Raw genomic sequence first — 24,907 nt, 5'->3', positions numbered from 1 at the left:
AAATCAAACATGAGGGTGATCGACAAATTTCCCACTCAATCAAAAACAATGAACTCCTAGGAGAACAGAATGTGCAAATGTAAAAATGCCTCCGCAAACTATTAAGGGAAATGGGACTGCAGCCTACGCATCAAAACAATTCATCCACAGTCATCAAGAACCTAGAAACAAATATATCTGTGGAACTGCTTATTGACGACACTTCTTATGGAGTATCACCATTCAATGGGAAAAGGTATCAAATTCCAACAATAATCATTGACTGGTAGAGAACCATCAGGGTTTGAGGGCAATGGCCAGCCCAAACCTGGGATTTTTTTCCAATGCCTTGGTGTCAACCTCACTAGAGATTGTCAAAACGGACTTTGGTATGACCTCATGCTGCAGCAGTGCCCCAAGCTTTCCGTGGTTATTGAGCTTTGCCTTCACTACTGTCAGATGATCAATAGCATATGAGCCTCCAACTGTAAAAGTGTTCTCATTAGTGGAAAACCTTCTGGTTATCTCTCCCACAGTAGCACTTTTCTTCAACTGATCCAGATGATGTATATATGAAGCTCTTATGGTGTCTCCCTTGTCACCACTGAAGAACACAAAAAAGAGCACCCGTGTATCAAACAGCCTGTATATAAATTAACTTACAAACAAAATTGACTGATAGATGAATTAAAAAGCTTACAGAATTATTGAAGCACACGAATCTGGTTTGTTCACACTAATGCCAGCAGTGTACTTTGTAAAATTACCAGAGGTAGTATCATAGCCAGCCTCTGCACCAAAAGCAATGCTTGGGGTACCAATGGTGGCAGTCACATCAATGCTGGGGGATTGATTCAAAGCAACAGCTGTGGTGAAGGTGGCGTGATCATGGAAGTACTGAACCTCCAACTGCAAAACAAAGAGCAGACATAAGTATAGAAAGCCAAGGTTATCTCTAAAACTTTCAGCTTAAGAGAGGTCAAAACTACCTACCTTGCCAGAGTTGTAATCAGGCACTTTGAATGATGCAATGGCCTTCGTTGACGGAAGGATTTCAGCAAAAATTAAAGTTGTTGAGATCTGACAGAACACAGCGAGAGTGTAAGGAGCTAACTACTAAGCTCAACAAAGAAATTTACGTATTAACTTTTTCAAAGAAAACTTACGTTCGACCCTGTGTCAACTTTGATATCAAATAAAACATTTTTGTACTTGTACAATGCTGCAACATCACCAGTTGAGAGTCCTCCTTTGTTCACTGCAGTTGATGTGAGGGCCTGGAAAATGAAAAAAGAGTGAATTACATTATATGCAAAAACTAGTCAACAGAGATAATATAAATAAACAACGAAAGGTGCATCAAGTGTTAAATAAGTGGAAAGCATGACCCATGACTCATTCAGATGCAGTTCAGAAGGTGTTAAGCCCTCCAACAAAAACAAGTGTAGTATTTTCTTTTTTAAGTAATGTGATTAAATTTGAAGGCATACAGCCACTTCAACCTCCTGCTGACTTCAGATTTTCAAATTTTGGAGCAGCGTACAGGAGACACTTAAAACTTTTAAAGAATAATATTGTTCTAATAGGAATTGCCAGCAAGCTCAGAAGCAGAAATACTGAGCTAGGTTAAACATTCATCTACAAGTGACAACCATCATATTTAGATGCCAGAAATGGTTTGAATCCCTCGGATTCCACATTTACACAAACCACAAGTTGTATAAGTCCAAAGTTAAGATAACAGTAAACAGAATGGAATTCAAAGATTGTTCAAGAAGCAGGGAAGTTAGATGCCACATTGAGTTCCAAGATACAATTTAAAAGGCAGCCAGATCTCTGTATGACTGACTTTCAAACAATTCACAACCAGCTTCATGAAAAAAATACTTAACAAAAGCCACAAACTTCTTTCGCTAACATAACTCCACGAGAACCACAAAGATAAACAAAAATAAATAAATAGACACCAACATCCTCGTGAGTTTTTCCAAACCAAAACAATAGAAGTTAATTATCATTAATTATACAACCCCGTTTTCCATGTCATTGGTCATCTCCTCGATTCCAGTAACCCCCACCAATTTTTTTTTATTTTTTCCTTTTTCACTCTTTGGCTTGTACTCATTGATGCCTTTCTTCCTGTCTATGTTAAAATTTACTTGGACAAACCACAAACATAGACTTTCTTTTCATAACCAAACCATCATAACTATCTTCCCCAATAACCTTACATCTTCTCCAATCTTTGTGATGACTCTAAACACCAATAAAGCTACATGACACTCAATTTCCACCAAGTAAGCATCACTGCTCTTGATTCAGTAATTGCATCAAACCAAATGACACCACACTGGGCAAACACCCTCTTCCATATAGATATTTTAATTGCTTCCAGAAGCACTTGTAAGTATAGTGTGTATACTAGGCTATATATTTATTCTCACTTCTTTCCCATTTCACTCCTGAGTTGACGAAAATAAATTCGAAAATTTTAATTTTTTTTATCATCTGTCAATTACTACAACTATAGTTTCAGTAACCAAGAAAATGGCAAAATGCTAAACCAAACCATTCAGCAAGTGACCAACCAGTCAACTAATTAAACAGAAAAAGAGTGCTTTGCCAAAGAAAAGAAAAAAGATGTTGAATCCGTTCAAAAAATAAACTCAAACTAGGCAATACAGCGTGTAACTCATCTTATCACAATCACGGATATATAACCAAAAAAACAAATTAGAACGGCTTCTTTCAGTGCTTTCGTGATTTATAGACATTTGAAAATACAAAACAAAAAAACAAAAAAGATTTATAATCAATCACGATGAATTGAAAATTTATTAAATACTAATTAAGACATGAACAGAACTTTCTTTTACTCTGTCAATGAATCAAATTATTATTAAAGATTTAATCATTAGATCAACAATCGAAGCGTTACATAACGTACCACTCCGGAAGCGCTGAAAGTGGAAACACTAAGCTTCTGATCGGCGTTGTAATCTTTCGTCAAAAGATCTACCAAAAAAATATATACACAGATATAATTCCAATTTCAAAATAAAAAAACAGAACACAACATAATACGAATACAAATTAGTCGACGGAGAGAGTGATCAGCGATTATTACCTTTGGCTTTCTTGCCAATATCAGTGAAGAGGCCTGGTCCCTTACTCATGGTTGATTAATTAGAAAAAGAGGGATCTGTGAGCGGTGGGGCTGTGAGGAGGAAGTGGTGAAGAGAAATAGATGGTTTTATTCCTGTTTATTATTTTTCGTTTTTCTCTTGTCGTGGCCACGAATGTGGGAAAGTCAAGTGTGGTGATTGCCTGTGACTGTTTTTAAAGTAACAGGCACAGTCTTCACCGTTTATCTAATTTGATATTAAGGCGGAGTGTTGGTAAGTGGGTCCTGAACTCATAATTCTGTGACATGCAATTGAAGAAGGCAGGAGCCAAAGGATCTTTCGTCTAATCAGCAAATGAGGGCTCGTGGCATCAAACAGCTTGGACTTTCGATTTTATTTCATCGAAATGTTGACCATACATTCTTGGACCCCCTAGAGTTTTCAGAAATTCTGAAACCTCCCATAAAGTTTGTGCAAATTGGAATCACCTCCCTTGACCTGTTAATTAACTACGAAACACTAACTCATAAGTTTTAGAGTGAAAATGAGTAGTACTACTCATCCCAAAATATTTTCCAAAAATTACATCCCAAATGATGTATCACAGTATGGGGCATCGTTGTATCGTTTACATATCATTAATTTATAAGATAATATCTAACAACCCCTTATGGTTTGGGTTGTCTTCTAGAAACCCAAGGGTATTAAGAATAGCCCTGCACCCCACCATTAGTCAAACGTTATAAATCTTCTGTTAATTTTTAATAAGCAGTGTTAAAAGAGTAAATGTAATGTAATTTTTTTTTTTTTTTTTTTTTTTTTTATGACCAGGAGTATTTGAGCCAGTTTACGCACACCTCATTTAATCCCTCAAGATCCTGAAACTACTGGTCGGTTAAGAGCTCCAATAGTCAATCCTATTAGCAACTCAATTAATCCTCTAGGACCTGAAACTACCTGCCAAGTAAGAGCTTTAGTGGCCACGCCTATTAGCAACTGAGGAGGGGTTCGAACTCAAAACCTTTTGAATAATACACCCAATAGTCTCAATCAAACTACTCGATCACCTAGAGGTTGGTTTATTCTATACTAAGAATACTTTAAACTAATTTAAAAAATATATATATATTAAAAACTTAAAACCTAATAACTTTTAGCTCTCCCTCTCTAATTACCTTACACCACCGTCATCACCAAATCGTCCAAAACAAGTAGCTCCCCCTCCACCCATCATTCTCCAAACCCACACCACCATCATCACCATCCAAAAAAATAAATCTTCACAAGAAACCTTCAACGTCATTAAATTTTCACTCCAAACCCCAAAAATAATATCAATGCTACAAATACCCATTTTCACACACACACACACAAAAATAAATAAATAAAAATTCACCTTAGATGCCGAGGCAATGTCGCGGGCGCAACTAGCAGCATGTGTGGCCAAGGCCAATTAATCATTAGGGTTGTCATGCCATCCGTCGGGATGCTACAGAAGAATATTGAGCAAGCAAGGCAAAGACAGAGGAATTTCGGGAATGGTAAGTCGCTGGTGCAGCCCAACTTTCCCGAATGTCTACCATCGACCCTTCTCCTTTCCAAGTTTGGTTTTTTTTGCATAGTTTCAATCGTTGTGGTCGATGGGAAGAAACAAATGAATGTATGTTCTTTTGGGAAAATGTAGAATAATACAACCTGATTTATCGCTATGATCCATGGTATTCTTGCTAGATGATATGACCAACAAATATGATTGATATTTAGTGATTCATTCTCTTCATATCAAAGAAAGAACCCTACCAGAGTAGCTCACTGACGAGAGGGGAGGCTCCCTTCTTTTCTATCTCTTCCATATACATTTTGAAACAAAAAATGAAGGGATTAGATCAGATGCTTGGGAGTTGTCTGAATGTTTTGAGTCGCCAGTGCTAGAAGAGGTCGGGGTTTAGGCCATGCTTTAGTTGCCAATGCTGGAAGATGTTGATTAAGGTTGACTGGTTGAGGGGTTAGTTTAGGATAATTGCGGCTCCGTTTGGCATACTATTTTTACCCTATCCTATTCTACTATCCTATCCTAAAAAATGAAAAATGCATTTGTTTTAATATTCTTCAAAATCCAATCATATTATATTCAACTCAAAATATTAACAATTAACCTTCTCAATAAAATTTTTAAAATTAACAAAAACACCCCCACCCACCCAAGCCATTATCACCTGCCAGTAGCTACCGCCGTCGTTTTTGTCACTGCCAGAATGGCACACAACCAGCTGGATCTGGCCGGTCGTGCACTGATCAGTCCATTTCCTGATAGCCAGATCTTTGGTCATAGATCTAGTTCTTTCTGGCCAGATCGACGCATGACCGGCCAGATCCAGCCAGTCGTGCGCCATTCCAACGACTTCCAGCCATCGTTTGGCAGTGATGGTTGATTGCCAGCAATTATTAGGTGGGTGGGTGTGTTTTTGTTAATTTATAAACTTTTATTGTAGAGGGTGTTTAGCTAAATTAACAAATAAAAGGGGTTAAAAGTAATCTAAATATTGTTAGAAAATGTTTTCCAAAAATAAACCAAACACATTTTCATAATCTTATCATATTTGATTAAATGCTATTTAGAATAGAATACTATTCTAAAAAACTAAACAAACGAAGCCTTCATTTTAATATTTTCATTTATTTATTTTATACACAATTTTGTTTATTTTGTAATGTTTATGAATCATAGGGACTAATGAAATAATTTTAATGATACAGCATGTAGTATTAAGTAAAAAAGTTAAAAGGCAAGGGTAATATGGGTATTTAATTACATGGATGGTAGACTTTATCACATTTGGCTAAGGGCGGAAGGTTTAGGGCTATTCCGGATACCCACAGGTTTAGAGGGGGTTGCCACTATTATCTTTTTTAAGTGTCAAGATCACAGATATAACATATCATTTGGGGGCCATTTGGATTGGGAGTATATAAGATAACGAGGGTAATCTTCATTTATTTTGCAAGATTTCGGTGTTTGGTTTGCAAGTAATAAAATATTACGGTAATCTCTTATTGCAAATAGTGTTTACTGTTGATAATATGAGGGGTAATCTTATTACCTTGTTAGGGGTTGTTATCAAAACATTATCAGGGTAATCTGATTTTTTTACCCATTTTGCCCTCAATTAAAAATCATTTCGGACACAATTGCCCTCAAATGTCTACCAAATAATAATTGTCCAGCCCCCTTACATTTGAGAAATTAGCTAAAACACCCTAGCCATAAAAAAATTTAAAAGTTAACAAGATACCCCCAGCCACCCAAGACCACCATCGCCCGCTGGCGTCAGTCATCGTAATAGTGCACGACTGGTGGGATCTGGCCGGTCGTGTGCTAGTAAGGCCTTTTCTGGCCATGGATCACATATCCATGATCGGAAACGGCCAGATCTAGCATTTTTATGGTCGTTTCACGACCAAAGATTTGGCCGTAAAAGGCCCGATCTTTGGCCGTGAAATGGCACGGCCAAAGATTTGGCCTTTTCACAGCCAAATCTATGGTTGTGAAATGGCCATAGATCTAGCCGTTTTCTGCCATTTCCGGCTTTGCCATCGCATGACCGGCCATATATGGCCAGTCGTGTGCCATTCCATTGACTGCCGGCCATGGTGGTTGGCTGCCGGTAGTGGTTTGGGGTAGGTGAGGGTGATTTTGCTATAAATTAAAGTTTTATATGACTGGGGTGTTTTAGCAAAATTTCAACTATAGGGGGTTAAAATGATTTAAAAAATAATAATAAGAATAAAAAATACTATTATATTAATATTTAAAAAAGATGACAATTTAGTAACTATATAACATACCTACCCAATTATCCTCCCAACCAAACATATTATTCACTAATTTATTCGAACCAACCAAACACATTTTCTAAACATTCCTAGTAATCTTCAAGGTAATATTTCTTTCTTTTAATATAATATACCTCTATAATAAAACATTATATGATCCAAACGCCCATTTGGGATGTAATTTTTGGGATGTGTTTTGGGCTGAGTAATATTATTTAGTGAAAGAGTTGACATGTTCCCACCCAATAAATGGCACATTGACAAATTCACACCTGCCCACTTTTTAAATACCATTTAAGTACCCAAAGCACAATTTTGTTAGTAATTTTCATTGTGAAGAAGGGCAAAATGGTCAAAAGTCAGTTATTAGTAAGGGTAGAATGTTCAACAAACATTTGGCTGCTGGAGAAGAAGAAAAGAAAAGGGATAGTACACGTTAGCGAGAGATGGCGCACATTAGCAGCGACACAGCCAGCAGTTTTTGCCCTTTTTCAGTTGATCCTAGCATTCAAAATCACTTCCAAGACCACCCACATAATCCCCATCACCTCCTCTACAAAGCCTAAGTCTCCATTTCTCGTCATCACTCACCATTTCCCACCACCACCCCATTCGCATGGTCGACTCTTTAAGCTGGATTTTCGATCAATTTCTTTGCCAGAAATTCCCCCAAACACCACCATTACACTCCCCACCACCCACTCTACAAAACCCTTACCTCCATCATCGTCCCTTGCTCACTGATCGCTAGTCGTGCACAGCGAGACCTTTCAACTTCCAAGCTAATTTTGATCATTTTTAGTGTTGAAAATTGTCCTTCCCACCACCAATGGACTCCTTGGATCATCCTCTCCAAAAGCCCGACATTCCCGATCCCGTTTGCTCACCAATAGTCAGCGATTGAAGCTTCTCCACCCTTGGGTTTTTCGAGTTTTGGTCGATTAATTGGGTTTGATTCGTTTGGTTTTTGTGTTTGTTGGGTTGAAAAACGATTGAGGAATGTTTATTTGCAGTATTTGTGATTTGTTTGTTGATTTTCTGGTTGCTAGTAGTCCCCAACGCCGGCTGCAATTGCCGACAATGGAAGAGGCTAAAAAGAGAAGAAAAAAGAGGGTTTTTTTCGTAAATCATTGTATTTCCCACCCAAACAAGAGGAAAACATAATATTTGGGCAGTAAAAGGGTATTTTAAAAGTCTAAGGGTGGGAAAGTGTCAATGGGCCATTTTTTGCGTGAGAAAAAGTCGTTAGCTCTTTGTGAAAACTACCTTTGGATGACTGAGTGGTTCGATAGGGACTCTTAGATGTATTACTCAAGAGGTCTTCAATTCGGGTCTCTCCTCGGTTGCTAATAGGGGTAGCCACTGAAGCTCTTACCCGACCGATAATTTCAGAGTTCTGGAAGATTAGTCGAAGTATGTGTAAACTGATCCAAACATCCCAAGTCATTAAAAAAAAAAAAAAAAAAATCTTCTGTGCAAATTCAAGTTCGAATATTTTAAATTAAAAAAAAAATACAAAGCAAATGCAAAGTTTTTGACAAAATAATAATTAACGAAGGTTAAAACTTTTATTTAGAATGACACTGCATCCATTATTCATTAATGATTATTTAAAAGATTCATAATTAACTTTTTCTTGATAGTAAAATTGTTAATGTTCGTGAAAGGTCATTATATAATTTGAGTTACCGATTAGCGTCTGATGGTTACACTTGTTATAATCATAGGGAGGTAAAGGTAGTTTTAACAAAAATGGGGGAAGATCGTAATATTTTTTATAAGCACGGGGTCTTGCTGAAAATTTAGAAAACTTTAGGATAGGAAATTCACTGAACCTGCACCTTGACAAATAACAAGGGTTTTCAGTAATGGATACATGGGTTTGCTATAAATTTACAGTAAATATGTCTTATAATTATATGACCATGTGTGCTCAAGGAGTTATATTTATACATATTCTAAAATTTGTTTCAGCTAGATATGAAACTTAAATAATCACATTATGGTTAACAATTCATTAACTTTATACCCATGAGTTAAGAAAGAGGAAAATTTTAAGTCAAACTTTCAGATAAAAGATACAACCCTACTTTAAAAACTAATTTCAAATAAAGTTATTTCTTCTGAAAACATTTTTGAAGACATTATCATAGCAATAAATTGCATGATAAGTATGTTATTAATTCAATAAATATTATTAAAATATAATCTGAAAAGTTTTATACTATTATTTCGATGATTGTTAAGAATGAAACTGGAGCCATCCCATGACATTGCACTTGTATAGTGTTAGCTAAAGTGCACGACATAAGGCAACTGAAGAAGATATGTGCCTAACGACGACGTATCTGTGGAGGGTGACAGTCCATCACGTTTGAAAATCAATGTTGCCATGAAATTACAAAGTTTAGAAGAAAATTATCTTTTAAATAAATTTCCATTCATTAAAATTCTGTGTCGATTTATTGTGGAAGCAATGAGGTTTGTACTTGTAGTCGCCATGATTTCAAGCCACATCTTGAACACAAATCACAACTATTTTACGAAATTGCTTTTAGAAAATGCTATAGAAAAGACTAATGTAAAATTATACTTTCTCATATTGTTAAAAAAAATCAATAAGGTCAACGGGTGTTTAATAATATTTCTTAAAAACGAGGTTATATTTACTTATTAATCTAATACTAATTAAAATAAGTACTCCATTTTGCTAATTCCAAATAATAACCTTACTCAGAAGAGGTTTCAGGAAATAATATCAACCTTGAAACTTTACTCTCATTTCGATCTTTCAAATAAGCTAAGCTAGTTAGTGCCATTGTTTTAAAACCCAAACCGGAGGACAAACCGTTTTGCTGTCCGGGTCACGGGTCAACCGGTTGGACCGATAACATCAGCAATATTTTATTTTTAAAAAATTACATATTAACCCCTTATTTCAATATATTAAAAATTCCCCTAAAAAAGTTCTAATTGGTCCCTAAAATTTCTATTTATTCCAAAAATGCCCCAATAAAATTTAATTAATCCCTAAACTTTTGATATATCTCCAAAATACCCCTATAAAATTACAAGTAACCCTCATAATTTTAAAATATTTCAAAACCCCCCTGAGACCTAAACCGGACAGAAGAAGCTGCTGGTTCCCAGTCCAACCGGTCCGGTCCGGTCCGGTTTTTAAAACAGAGGTTAGTGCCACCACAATATAATACGCCATCATACATTTTTAAAAGGAAGAATGAAGCGGTTCTAAAATGTTACAGAATATCCATTTTATAGGGCTAAATAATAAACTAAATTTCACGTTGAGGATTAAATGAAACCATTTCTTATTGTTTCTTTACATTTTAACTGTCCGTGAGATTTTAACGGGATGGTAGCAAATCTTAAATCCCTATAAAAACATCTTAAATCCTTATAAAAGCAAAAATAAAGCCACAATCCAATAATATAGGTTTAGACTTAAAGTCAATCCACCTTGGGGGCTGCCAACATTAGACATAATAATCCAGGAAAGCTAGCCTAAAACTTCATGAAAATGGCTTCATAAATGTTGTGATAGGCAAAAGAAGAGGTACTGACGCTAACAGTGAACTTAAGTTCACATAAGTGATTGTTTAGGAATAGCATGCATGACCAGCTTCAGAGGAAAATGGAATCAATAATGTCAAAACATAATCAATCAATCCCAAACCAGCACTTATAAGTCTATGTTTGCTTCATCAAACAAAATGTAATTACATTATGTAACATATATGGATGAATGTAATGGCGTATTAGGAAACTGCAAAATGTTAAATTCAAAGATGATCACAAGAATCAATAAATGCTAAATGATAAACTAAATCATTTTGGAAAACTCAGATGATAAAGGCTCTGCTACTTTGTGCAATCTACTGCTTTTGATTAAATCATTGGTTTTTCTAAATGACAATTCAGATTATTGGTTCCATTCTTAGCTTTCCGATATCCTAAACAATGTCATGAAAACTTCCAGCTAATCTTTGTTAGACTAAATTATTATACATATTGCTATAGTACAGTAAACAATGATACACAATTAAACAATGATAACAAACATAACCCATAACCTATAATCTAAACAAAGCTATAACTTTTTTTTCTGGGGGGGTGGGGGTGGTGTAGGTAAACTTTATAAACAAAATGAAGGAGGTTACAAAGTACCGCGAACGGCACAACACAAACCACAATTAATAATACCTTAGAATTACTACATGTCTGCATATTGATCGAAACACATAACAAAGAACACCGCAGAAATTATAGCAAGAAATTCAAAATATAGCATTGAACAATTAAAGCAACGACAAAAATCCCCAATGAGGTCTCTTAAATCTCTAAGATAAGCCCCAAGATCCACCGCAAAACATGACATAATCATAAAATATCTTAATAACAGTTCCAAAAACAAAACATCCTAAATAAAGATAAATCTATGCTTTAGTAAACAAAAAAAGACAAACTCTTCCTCGAAAGACATCATAATCAGTCAACGCTCTGCATAATATCTTCAGGGGTGAACTTGGTTCCCTTCTCCTTGTCAGCCGCAGCACGACCCTTGGCCTTGCGGTCGAGCAATGACTTGCGGTCCTTGTCCAGTCTGAGTTTCGTGATAACAACCTTTGAAGGGTTGATTCCAACGTTCACTGTTGACCCGTTAACTTTCTCGCGAGTGATGCGCTCGATGTGGATCACCCATTTGCGCCTGTAGACTTGTACGACTTTGCCCTCGCGACCCTTGTAGGTACCACGGACAACCTGGACCTCGTCGTCCTTACGTACGGGCATTGAACGAACGTTGTACTTCTGGCGGAGGTCAGTCGAGAGCGGCGCGCTCATAAGGACACGGCGCACGCTTGAGGGTGCGCTAAAGTGCGCCTTCCGGTTCTTGCGGCGGGATGAGGACACCCTGGGATTGTACTTCATGGTTGCTGCTCGAGCTTAGGGCTTACCTTAGGCAAATGGAAACTTAAAGAGAAGCGGCTCTAAGAGAGAATAAAGAAGAGGGTTTGTGGTATTTATATAGGGTTCATATTCAGAGAGAACGGGCAAGCTAGGGTTTTGAGCTTGTAGCAGGCTTGGGCTGGGCCAACTGAATGAGGTTTTTATAAATAATAAGTCAGTAGGCCTAATCATCATAAACCATGGTTTATCAATTTTTTTCTTCATGCATAATAGTGCAAAAAGATCCACTTTAATAACCCCTATTTGAAAATGTCCAATCAAACAGATCCTTAATTTCCAAGGGATAGCAAAGAAATAGACCAATATATATATATATATATATATATAACCGAGGTTTTCGGGTCAACTTGCATATACCTCAACTAATCCCTAAGACTCATTGAATACCATACAAGCTCAATGTTCCAAGTAAACCATAAATGTAGTAGGTGACCTAAGGTAATTTGAACCTAGGAAGTCAATAAAGGAAGTAAACTTTTTTTACCGCCAGACCAACCCCTTGGGGTTTAAACCAATATTTTTGCACTTGCGAAACACAACACAAGCAATGGAAATACACTACATAATTGGGGTTTTAGACTTTTGAGTTCTACATTTTGTTGAAATTTTATTTAAATTTGTTTTATCAAATTTATTGCAAAACAATTGATTTTGATGGGTTCAATGAACATTATAGGTCAAATTAATTAGCTAATTTTGGTTACAAATTGTCATTTGATTTTAACACCAATGACTTCGCACGTGCAAAATGCTAAGTGGATCTTAAAAGTTACACACGATTACTATGAGATTTGGATTTAGGTCATAGTAGCATGCAAAGACTTAATAATAAATGAGACAGTGAGATTTTTATAGTGGTTCGGATGCTTAAAGCGATTTCTACATCCACTATTTTCTTTTATATGAGTGTTCTTAGTTATTAGCCAAGTTACAAAATGGGTCGCGAACTGCGAACTAAATTACAAGAACTTGGTATTTAGAGATAATATTAAGCCAATCTCTCTCCAATAGGTTGTCTTTGCTATTTGCTTTTATGAAAATCAGAGATCTCGATTTTGTGAGGGAGAGTCCTCTATTTATAGTTGCTTGAGTTTAAGGTAATGATTACAAGTCTGTAAGTGGGTAGATGTCGTGCAAGTCCTTCTTTGTGTCCCATTGGCTAATAACTTAGGAAATATCCTTAAATTATATGGGGCTTGGACATGTGTGTGGACCACATTCATTCATAGACCAAACTTGAGCTTGTTGAGTTGGTGACAACTGTATTCTCTTTGTCTTGGGGTGACATGGCAGATTGTAGGCGGCGCAAAGCCTTCCTGAACTCTAATTGGTGCTTGCTGATGTAAGCTTACGTCAGCCCTGATTTTTTAGGCATAACAGAAGCTCCCTAGTTCTTGAGATTCAAGGAATTAGATTTTGAGAACTTCATGATTATGCCGCAACTTGACTTGTCTTAAAAAATGCTTGCCTGAGATAAGTGCTAAGCGTAATCACATCATTCCAAACGACCTAAAGTTGACTACTTGATCTGATATCTGAAGTGTTGTCTTGATTTGGCTTGTGAACTAAATGCAGATCGTGAGTTATGTTTTGAGAGTAACACAAGCGACTTGATGTGATCGTTTACTGAGATCTACCAACCTAAGCTTGATCTTGTCTTGAGTCATTGGGATGTGTTTTGAACTCTAACAGTCATTCACGACCTGAAAACACTTAGAATATTTCATGGTTGAAAATTTTGAATTATCTTGTTTGGTGTTCATGTTTGACATGTTGAATAAATATCTTCTTTGAACAACCTCTTTAGATCTTAACTGTTGCGCTTGACAGCTAGCTCGGTCAATAAAATAATCTTTATCTGACAAACGTGTCTCTACACACAATAAGTGTCAGCCATGAGAATTAAATGAGAGTCATGCTGAAACAACATTCCCTTTTGGTGCAGAATGCACATTTAATAGGGGTGTTTGGTTCTAGGTACTCTACATTTTTTGAAGGAACTAAAACCAAAACCGAAACCAAAATCAGAACCGACGGTTCTGATTCCTAGGTACCCAGAACCAGAATCTGTAACAATGATTTCGGTTCCAGGTACCCTGTAAAATTATGTTACCCCCAAAAATTTTTAAAATGATAAAAAACCTCTTAAAAATTTACAAATACCCACCACCTGGCACTTGTTAACATAAATAAAATTACAAATTACAAACTCCAAAATTAAAATAATCTATTGAAAATCACAAATTCAAAATTAAAATATTACAATAATCCGTTGAAAATCACAAATTCAAAATTACAAACTCCAAAACTAAAATGATGAAATTACATAACATATAAAATAAGTAACATAACAATTAACAACATCCAAATATGAAAAACCGAAAATATCTCCTGCTCCATGCTCTAAATTGCTAGCCTCATGTGCATTAATTTCTACAAAATAAATACAAGAAAGTCAATTAGTAAGTTCTAAATATTGAATACAATTATTTGGGAATAAATTAACTAAATATGAATATAAAAGATTGATATTATATTGTTACTTGAGTCATAACTTTCTGCAACTATCAAGTAATCCTCAAAAGTAGTTGGGGTATATGCATATCTCAACCAATCTTGTGTACAAACTAATGCTTCCACAATGGGTATACTTAAAGAACTCCGAAATTGATCAAGTATAGGACCCGATGTACTGAAAGTTGACTTAGAAGCAACTGTAGATACCGGAATGGCAAACACATCTCTTGCCATATGCGAGAGAACCTTATACGTTGCATCATTTACTTTCCACCAATCTAGTATGTTCAAATTGGACTTCACTGGTAGACATTTCTCCTCGAGGTAAATTTCTAACTCTAATTTGGTCATATCATGAACCTATACCTCCATCTCCTCCTCATACTTGTCTAAGGAGCGGTCGTACTCACTATCATCACAACTCACACCAGCAGCTAAAGATTGGCCAATTCCGTTAATTTGGGAAGAATTGGAGGCTTGGCTTTCTTGGAAACTTGATACAACCTCCACATAAAAATCATACAACCGTTGTAACAAATCTCTCAGCTTTCTAGACATCAACCCAACCTTTTGCAATTCATTGCCATAAATCTTTTTATACCCCCACTCCACATATTTTATTTTAAACCGAGGATCTAAAACCGCTACAATCAATACCATCATGTTCGATCTATCAACACTTCCATAATACTTATCACACTTCTCTTTCATTTTCTTTGACATGTTGTTAAGTACTGGATTTGTGTCTTTCTCCCAGTCATTCAAACAAAGTACAATACTAATTGTCTCTTGAAAGTAAGTGTTAGAAGTCACATAGTTCAACCCCGACATTTTTTATGTAGCTTCATAAAATTTTCTAAGGAATTTAGCAAATACATTTGCTTTTTCCCAATATTCGTCAAAAGGTGTATCATGTGACAAATCCACAACGTAGTTGGGATCCTTATCTTCTAACTTCTGAAAAGCTTTCTTGAATTTTACTGTAACATCTAACATCAAATAGGTGGAATTCCATCTGGTAGCAACATCAAGACACACACCACCTTTATAAGCAATCATTTCTTCTTTCACAAATCTCTGAAATATTTCGGCTATAGCAGGGGAACTCCTCACTTACTTAACTGAATTACGAATTTGGCTAATACAATCTTTTGTCTCACTAAGACCATCCTTCATGATCAAATTCATAATATGAGCAGTACATCTTATATGGAAGAACTCACCATCCAGAAGTAGTATTAATTTGCCCCTCAAGTAAGCGATTGCCATGTCATTAGTGCTGGCATTATCCACCATTATAGTAGACACTTTATCTTTAATACCCTAATCGAAAATGCACTTCTCAACCACTTTCCCTGTCTCTCTTTCTTTATGACTACTAATGGGCACAAAACTGAGAATTCTTTTATGTATAACCCAATTCTCATCAATGTAGTGACCACTGAGACATAAGTAGCTAATATTCTGAATTGAAGTTCATATATCGGTAGTCAAAGCAATCCTAGACTTTAGAGACCACAACTTACTTTTCAATAAAACCTTTTCAGAATCAAAACGCTTCACAACATCCTTATCCAATGTGATGCAAGAAATATTAGACCACAAAGGTTGCAATGAATTTAGAAATCTCCTAAACGGTGGCTACTCTACCATTCGAAAAGGTTCTTCCATAATAATAACCATTTCAGCAAGCAACTGCCTAGACACCTCTTGATTAAATTCCCATGTGTTAATCGTACTACTTTCCTCTCCTTCTTCATTTATGGTCTTGAAAAATGAGATAAGTGTTTGACTTCTATCTATATTTCTTGGGCATTTCTTACAATTGGATAAATGCTTACGCACAAAAGAAGTTCTATTTGTCGCATTATACACCAACATCTCTCCACAATACGAACACTTCGTTCGGTCAGCTATGCCTGTTGTCTCATTGAAAATTTTCTCAAAGTGTTGCCACATGTCGGATGACTTATGTTGTGCACGCATATTTGAGATAGATTCTTTAACGATATTAGGCATATCCTCTCCAATGGCAATGTTCTCTCTAATTAATGACATTGTTCTTGCAAAAACTAATTAATAACCATGACTTTTTGCTGTGTATACTAGATATCACCTGCATTTTACAACTTTCCTTGTAATGAATAATGAATGATATGATATGATATCCATTATTCATTACAAGGATATCATATCCTTGTGATTCTCCAAACGAATGAAATAAAGTAAAAATTATCTTTGTAACGATTTTTTATCTTTTTATGCTTGTCATCCAAAGATGTAGAGGATGCAGGATTCTTTGACTCCAAATTCTTTTTTTTTCTTTTTAGGTAATCGATAGCCTACCCTAAAATAAATACAATCACCAATTCACCACAGACCTTTACAGTGAAACTCCATAAATTCCTATCCCAAAATAACATAGACCTTTACATTGAAACTCCATAAAATCCTATCCCAAAATAAATACAATCAATTTAATTAATATGTTATAAAATTGAAATGAAACCCACCTAAGATTAATTAGTTCCGTCAAGCAACGAAACCCACCACAGACTCTATACTCAGTTACGCACTAAAAGTTGAAATTCGAGCTCAGATTAACTTCACAACTTGATTTTTGATTCTGCAATTCCATATTAAGAGAGTGAGAGAGAGTGAGAGAGAGAGAGAGAGAGAGTGAAAGAAGACAATTGAGTGAAGAAATTTGTACCTTGTTCAAGTTTTTTTTGTTGCCTTTGAAGAATGTGAACAGAGAATGAAATCAACTCACGTACGGTTGATTTTCTACCCTAATCTGAGATAATAGCAGTCAGAGAACCGACATTGTGAGGTTGTGTGTGTGAGTGAAACAGAGAGAGAGAGTGACATAGACGAAGAGAACTGGGAAGGGAAGAAATGATGAATTTTTTTGCCTTAATCTGAAGTTTTTATATATGGCAGGAAAATTACAAAACCCCACCACTCTTTAATAATATTTCATTTCAGTCCTGGTTCTTGGTTCCCAGTTCCAGTTTCAGTTCTAATTCCAGTTCCGGTTCTTAATTGCAAGAACCAGAACCGGAACTGCACAGTGTCGATTCCAGATTTTTGAAACCAGAACCTACCCGTTGACGACCGGTTCCGGTTAGGAACAATAACCAAACCCCGAGTTCCGAACGGTTCTTTTGAACACCCCTAACATTTAATGTGGAGGAGATGATCATGCTAGCGATTGGCATTCTCGATAAAGAGAGGCGGCGGTTGATTTCTATGAAGCGTGGGGGTTACTCTTCTCGTAGATTGATGACACGTGGTCACAATATACGATTGAGAGGGCGTTCCTGCCCAAACATCCTTATCAAAGAAGTTGTAGCATCGTATTCTATCCTATAAAACCCTAACTTTGCCCTAAGTTTTTAGAAAACTCAAATTTTCCAGACAGAAAACTATGTTTTCAATCTCCAAAAAATATATTCTTCCTCCACCAGTTCATGCGAACCCAACGCTATAATAGAGTACCTATTTCAGGCAACCAAGAGGTAAAAAAGTTTATTCCTTTTTCTCTTTTTTCCATTCCTGCCAAAAAAACTTCTTTTTTACAGTCATGGTGGTCATGGGTGTTTGGTAGGCCTAGGAAGGGAACATTTTTGGGTACTGTTCGAAAGAAACACTTGAAGGCCTAAAACTTAGGGTAAAGAGTCCTAAAGGACTGTTTTTAAGAGTTTTTAGGGTTTATAAGCTTGACGGCTATGGCAGAAAAACCAGGGTTCTTATACTCCTCTGAGTCATCATATGAGGTAGATTTTTCAGGGTTTAAGTCTCCCCTAAACGTTGTACCTTTATGGACTCTAGAGCCAATAGAGATCCCTGAAATGAGAATAGTTGGGGGAGAAAGCTCACGCCCACCGGGTACCTCTGCAGGTCCCAGGAAGGTGATAAGATCCATTATCACAATGAACGAAATCAAGATGCGCTGGAGCAATATGCGATCAATGTGGAAGTGTTCCAAAAGAGGTCGTACACTGCCTAAGAGCCTCCCAAGGGAATGGCTACGATCTCTAAAGTCATCTTCAAATGTGGAGTGAGGATACCCTTCCACCCTTCTATCAAGTCGATCCTCAACCACTTTCAGGTTGCGCCATTCCAATTGACCCTGAATGAATATATGATAGATGTGGCTATGTATATATCGTTCTGCGAGCACGACCTTGGGGAGCCAATGGCACTGGAGCTCGCTTACGCCTATATCTTGAAGAAGAGTGAAGATAAGGACTTGTACTACCTCTCCAAATGATCAACGATCGTGGGAGGAATATTTGGTTACCCCAAAAACGTAGGGGCTTACGAGACCAAATATTTTTTCTTTAAGTACGATAATGTCTGTAAATTTTAGAAATCGAGTAGGTTTTTCCCTTCAATTTTCAGGTCGTTCGTCCTTTAAACTTAATTCTTTTTCAGATTACAAGCTAATGAACTCTTATCTTTGCAAAAAACAAAACGGCTAAGCTACAGTTGTTGATTGATCATGACCGCATCCAAACATTCGATATACTTCCTGACAGAGGTTGTAACGCAAAGCTACTCGTGAAGTTTGAGAATCTTTGGAAGTACGAATTCTTCCCCCTTGAAGCATACCTAGACAATTTAGCCTATAAGTTTTTCTTAAATAGAAAAAACCCAAGTCTTTTACGTAGTTAGACTCTTTTTGCTGATTGTGTTCATATGTCATGCAGTAGCCATGTAATCGAAGAAAACAAAGTGATCTAGGGGAATCATCTTCCCAAGGTTGAACCCAGACGTGCAACCTGGACCAACCCCAAGCGATGTCCTTGTAACGAGGACCCAAGTTAGTGCCGAAATGCAACCAACTGTAGAGCAACGTGAAGAAGCTCCCCAACCTCTTGTTGCTTGCCCAACGAGGAAGAAGACCATGGCCTCGAGGAAAAGAAAGACACTAACAGCCTGAAGCATCTGAGTCTGAGTCGGATGACTTCAGAATATTGTCAAATGGGCTACAACCTACCCAACTTCCTACCTCGAAGGTCGTCTCAAAGGGTGCACTGGAGACTTACAAAGGAAGGAAGGTGCGGTCACTCAGGGAGAAATTGACCAAGAACAGGCCAAAGAGGTCCTTATTACAAGAGGTCAGGATCCATCCGTTTTAGACCTTCTGGGCCAGATGTCAGATCATCTAAGGCCGATGGTTTTGACCCTTTTGGAGTGCCAACTGGCTTCGACCTTCGAGAGGTACATAGCCTCTCGACCTTCCGACCTGTGGCCACTGCACTCTAGATGCAAAGCTAGGTAAAGCAAACCTTTCTCTTCGTAAAGTCTTTTTCATTGGTCGAGTTCCTTAGTTTTTATAAAAAACTAACTCTTTATCTCTTTCTTCTACAGTATTTGCTCGCCTTAAACATTGCTCACAACAAGATGAAGATAAACTCCTCTAGAAAACTTCACGAAATGAAGGAGGAGGTTACCAAATTGAAGCAAGCTCTTGCGACTTCAAAAGCAATGCACAGGTTCAAACGAGCACACTTCTGGTGGAAAGGGACTCTGCTCGACGAATAATAGAGTTCTAGAAGCATGAGCTTCAAAAGAAGGATGACCACACCAAAGAGCTCCAGGTAACAATAGCAAAGCTCACTAAAGATCTGAATTAAAGAGAGAAAGAGCTGCAAGAGAGCACAGATCGCGAGAAGGCGATAGAAAAGACTTGAACTGAGCTGTGGGAAAACACAGAAAAAGAAATAAGAGCGAAAGACACAAAGCTCGAGATAGTCATGGGCGTATCACTTTGCTGATAGAGCAGATGAAGCAACTAAATAGTAAGGTGGAAAGGAAAGCTAGTCATTGGGCATTGCAAATCATTCACAACTTGCAACCGAACAATCCAAACTTAGACATTTCCAACCTCCCTAAAGAGTATTAGATAACGCTTGCATCAATGCAATCTGCTGACAAACAGGAAGATTGAGAATCCGCCCAAGAGGAAGATCAACAAGAAACAGAGAACCCTGAAGATCAAGCGACCGACCCCAAGGTCATAGCAACCAAAGTCAGGGATCCTGAAGTCCAAGATAAATGATCGACCTCTCTTCCACCTGTTCTCAAAGAGTCTTTTTTTGTTTCTTCTTGCTTTCTTTTGTAGCTCGCTGGTCGTCCATATACAGATTTTAATATTATATAAATAGACTTTTTGACCACTTGTGATAGCACTTTTAAAGCTTAAGTACTTCACGAAATTAATATAACTTTTCTAATCGCAAAACTTGTAAAACATTGTAAATAATAAGATTATTAAAACTTGAGATTACGACACAAGTAATTCTTTAAGAAGAATAGGAATAATCATATTCGCGATATTTACAAGATAAAATTTACAAGTAAACTAGATTGTATAAGCTATACAAGAGTTTGGAATTACTAACAATAAGGGCACAAATGCTAAGCATTCTAAGCTCACGGTACTTCAGAACCATTTAGCATTTTTAGATGATACGTCTTAAGTCGTATCACTTTAGTGACGCAATATGGACCTTCCCAGTTATGCCTCAATACCCTTGCGCTTGGTTCTTTTATATCGGGAAGGACTTCTTTGAGGACCAGGTCGCGAACCTGGAAGTCTCTTCTCCTCACTTGGAGTCAATGAATCTTTATGTCCACTGTTGGTAGGAAGCTATCCTTAACCGAGTTTTGTTGCGGTGTTCTTCAACCAAGTCTAGACTTGCACGCGTAAGTGCTTCATTGTCTGCCTCATTGTAAAACTCTCTCCAAAGTGAACCAGTTACTATTTCAACTGGAACCATTGTCTCGCAACCATACATTAGCAAGAAAGGTGTTTCTAAAGTAGTAGTCCTTGGAGTTGTTCTATATGCCCATAGAACTATTGGGAGATCGTCGGCCCAATTACCTTTTGTTACGCCAAGCTTGGGCTTCAAAGTTTGCTTAATAGTTTTATTGATAGCTTCAACTTGACCATCAGCTTGCAGTCTTGCCACTGAGGCAAATTTCTTATGAATCCCCAATTTTTTGTAAAACTGCTTAAACTCCTCATTGTCGAACTGTTTCCTATCATCTGAGATGAGGGTATGAGAAATTCCATAACGGTACACTATATTCTTGAAGATGAAGTCTTTGAGCTTTTTGGTGATGATCGTGGCCAAAAGTTCTGTGTTGACCCACTTAGTAAAGTAATCCACTATGACCACAACACATTTGACGCAACCTTTACCATTTAGCATGGGATCGATGAGATCAATTCCCCACATAGCAAATGGCCATAGACTGTTCATCGTTGTCAATTGGTGGAAAGGAGCTCGCGAGATGTTAGCGAATCTCTGATACTTATCACACTTATTCACAAATTTGTAGGTATCTTCACGAAGTAAGGGCCAATAATATCCCTAGCGGATAATTTTATTGGCAAGAGATCATGTAGCAGTGTGATTACCACAGATCCTATCATATATCTCTCTCATGATGTAGTCTGCCTCTTCATCTGTCACACATCGGAGGAAGAGAGTGCTAAACCCTTGTTTATATAGTTGATATCCGATTATGGTGCAACGAGCAACTCTAGTTTGTAGGAGTCTTGCCTCAGTCTTGCTATTAGGAAGAACCCCTTTTTTGAGATACTGAATAATTGGAGTCATCTAAGACACAGATTCAGTTGTCTGTCTGGTCGGGTGAGTTGATGCTAGGAACTTCGATGTATTTGACCAGGATATTATCCGACGCATCGGAGTCTAGCGATGAAGCTATCTTTGCCAAAGCATCCGCGATAGAATTTCTATCCCTCGAGATTTGCCTGATCGTATAATGCTTGAAGAGCTTGGGTGCGGCCTTAGCTTTTTTCAAGTAATTGATCATATTCTCTTCTTTGGGTTGATATTTTTCCAAAATCTGATTAACTACCACCTAGGAGTCACTATTGATGTATATCATATCTAATCCTATCTCTTTTGCTAGTCGCAAACCAGCAAATAACGCTTCATACTCAGCCTCATTATTCGTGGCTTTGAATCTGAACCTAAAGGCTTCATAAATACGAGTTCCCTCAAGACTAATAAGCAGAAGACCAGCTCCGGCTCTTCTTCTGTTAGAAGACCTATTAACATAGAGACTCCACGTTGACAAGTTCCTAACAGATTCTTGGATGTCTTCGCTGGCTAGCTGTTCGGGTTCCAGATCTGGCTGATAGGAAAACTTTGATATAAAGTCAGCTACAGCTTGCCCTTTGATAGCTGTTATCGATCTGTAATGTAGATCGAATTAACTTTATTATATGGCCATTTGAGCAATTTACTCAAGGCCTTTGGCTTTTGAAGGACTTGTCTGAGTAGGTAATTTGTTAACACATGAATGGCGTGGGCATGAAAATAAGGTCGCAGCTTCCTAGAAGCGATCACCAAGGCAAGGGCTAATCGTTCTATCTCTAGATACCTTGACTCAGTATCCAGTAATTGTTTGCTTCTGTAATACACTGGCCACTTGATCCTGCCTTTTTTCTGATGAGAAACGAACAGGTAGAGAAAAAAATTTTCCTTGAGAAGAGGTGGTTTTTCGAGATGCTTTTTTATGCTCTGGAAGGCTTGCTCACACTCTAAAGTCCATTCAAATTTCTTATTGGCTCTGAGTATATTAAAGAATGGCAAACAACGATATGTTGCTATTGATATGAAGCGATTGAGAGCCGCTATTCTCTCATTCAAGCTCTGAACTTGCTTGTGATTGGCGAGACTTTTTATCTCTAGAAGAGCTTGGATCTTTTCGGGGTTGACTTCAATTCCTCGATGGTTAACCATATACCCCATAAATTTTCTAGAGGATACTCCGAACGAACACTTAAGGGGTTAAGTTTCATTATATATCTCTGGAGTATATTGAACATTTTCGTGAGGTTAGCTATGTGATCTAAAGCGACATGCAACTTGACCAGCATGTCATTGACATAGACCCTCGTTGATTTTTTGATCTGCTAAAAAAACATACGGTTAACTAGACGCTGGTAGGTCGACTTAGCGTTTTTCATACTAAAGGGCATAACCTTCTAACAATACAGTCCTCGATCTATGATAAATGAGGTATGCTTCTCGTCAGACGTGAACATTGGAATCTGATTATATCTCGAATAGGCATCCATGAAGCTCAGCAACTCGTGTTCGGGAGTGGCATAAACGAGCTAATCTATTCTTGGTAGAGGGAAACTATCATTTGGGTAGGCTTTGTTGAGATCCGTGAAATCAACGTAGGTATGCCACTTACCATTGGGCTTTTTCACTAAAACAGGATTGGCGACCCAATTGGGATAATGAGCTTCCCGAATGAACCCAATTGAGAAGAGCTTATCCACCTCAACCTCAAGAGCAGCATATCGCTCTAGGTCCATATGGCTTGACTTCACCGTCAATGTTAAGTGCATGACATATAACATCCAAGCTGAACCCAACCATGTCAGCATGAGTCCATGAAAAAATATCTATATTCTATTTGAGGAAGCTTGTTAAATGGGTTATGAGCTGAAGGCTGAGATTGCTTATATTCTCAGCACATGAGTCGACTCATTCTCGTCGACAGAAACCTCAGATAAAGTCTCAACTGACTCACTATGGGAATACTCCTCTTGAACACAATGATCGATACTGTCTTCCACTGGACCAGGCTATGGCTCAATCCTGTTGATCGTTATTGCCTATTTGGGAATGCATGCAGGCTTCTATTTCCCTTTGCATGCCATCTGCATTACCTTATTATAGCAGTCGCAAGATTCACGATGTGATCCCTTAACTTTCCCACACCCCGTCGGAGTGGGAAACTTTATCTTCTGATGGTAGATGGAGGTGACAACCTTGAAATTTTGAAGTAGAGGTTGTCGTAGGATGCCATTAAAAGTTGATGGACAATCTACTACCAAAAATTCTGTCATTTGGTCACTTCGTGGGTATCTCCCAAAGTGACCAGGAGTGAAATCATTCCTCAGAGAGTTAGGTGGTCCCCCGTAAAACCACAAAGAGGAGTTGTGACAGGCTTTAGATCTATCTCTTCTAATCTCATCTCCTTAAAAGCCCATTGAAATAAGATATTCACGGCGCTCCCATTGTCCACCAATATCCTGTGGACTTCACACCTTCCTATTTTAGCCAAGACAACGAGCGCATCCTCATGAGGGTGGTGCACTCATTTCACATCTTTCTTAGAGAAGGTAATCTCCTATTCTCTACACACCTTACTAGGTCGCGGTTCCAAATTCAAAAAATTTAAGCTCATGCCTAACCTTTCGAGCGTACTTTTCTTGTACATTGCGAGAGTTTTTGGCTCTATAAGGTCCTCCAAAGATGGTTCCTACCATATAAAGACCTTTGCGACCTCGGTGCCTTTTCCTATCGCCTTCTTGATCCTTCTCCCTTCTGGGAGTTGGACCATCAACATACTCCTTGAAGTGCCCCTTTTGAATGAGGTCTTCAATTGCCTGATCAAGAGCT

At 37.6% G+C, this 24,907-nt stretch overlaps 2 protein-coding genes across 2 annotated transcripts; both read right to left on the bottom strand.

Annotated features, from left to right (window-relative positions):
* Nucleotides 1-6: 6 nt before the first annotated feature.
* Nucleotides 7-3,307, bottom strand: LOC116115713 (mitochondrial outer membrane protein porin 2-like). The gene is made up of 6 exons (XM_031401841.1): nt 3,107-3,307; nt 2,927-2,994; nt 1,146-1,256; nt 973-1,059; nt 680-888; nt 7-583 (listed from the first exon to the last, which is right to left on the bottom strand). The coding sequence occupies exons 1-6, from the start codon at nt 3,153-3,155 to the stop codon at nt 277-279; spliced, it is 831 nt and encodes a 276-aa protein (XP_031257701.1). The 5' UTR covers nt 3,156-3,307; the 3' UTR covers nt 7-276.
* A 7,908-nt stretch (nt 3,308-11,215) lies between these two features.
* On the bottom strand, nt 11,216-11,959 carry LOC116115729 (60S ribosomal protein L26-1). Its single transcript, XM_031401866.1, has one exon. It carries the CDS (start codon nt 11,883-11,885, stop codon nt 11,445-11,447), a length of 441 nt encoding a protein of 146 aa, XP_031257726.1. The 5' UTR covers nt 11,886-11,959; the 3' UTR covers nt 11,216-11,444.
* Nucleotides 11,960-24,907: the final 12,948 nt, after the last annotated feature.

Source organism: Pistacia vera, unplaced genomic scaffold (assembly GCF_008641045.1).
Source record: "Pistacia vera cultivar Batoury unplaced genomic scaffold, PisVer_v2 Contig1223, whole genome shotgun sequence".
Classification (NCBI taxonomy): domain Eukaryota; kingdom Viridiplantae; phylum Streptophyta; class Magnoliopsida; order Sapindales; family Anacardiaceae; genus Pistacia; species Pistacia vera.
Note: the sequence above shows the minus strand (reverse complement) of the source record. Positions and strands in the feature narration are given on the sequence as shown.

Bases quoted from the DNA above. Each gene is read 5' to 3' on its own strand.
- LOC116115713 (XM_031401841.1), bottom strand. From the start codon at position 3,155: ATGAGTAAGGGACCAGGCCTCTTCACTGATATTGGCAAGAAAGCCAAA. The intron at 2,995-3,106 runs GTAATAATCGCT...TTTTTTTGGTAG, and splicing joins TATTGGCAAGAAAGCCAAAG to ATCTTTTGACGAAAGATTAC. The intron at 584-679 runs GTAAGCTTTTTA...TGTGTTCTTCAG, and splicing joins TCGTGTGCTTCAATAATTCT to TGGTGACAAGGGAGACACCA.
- LOC116115729 (XM_031401866.1), bottom strand. From the start codon at position 11,885: ATGAAGTACAATCCCAGGGTGTCCTCATCCCGCCGCAAGAACCGGAAG.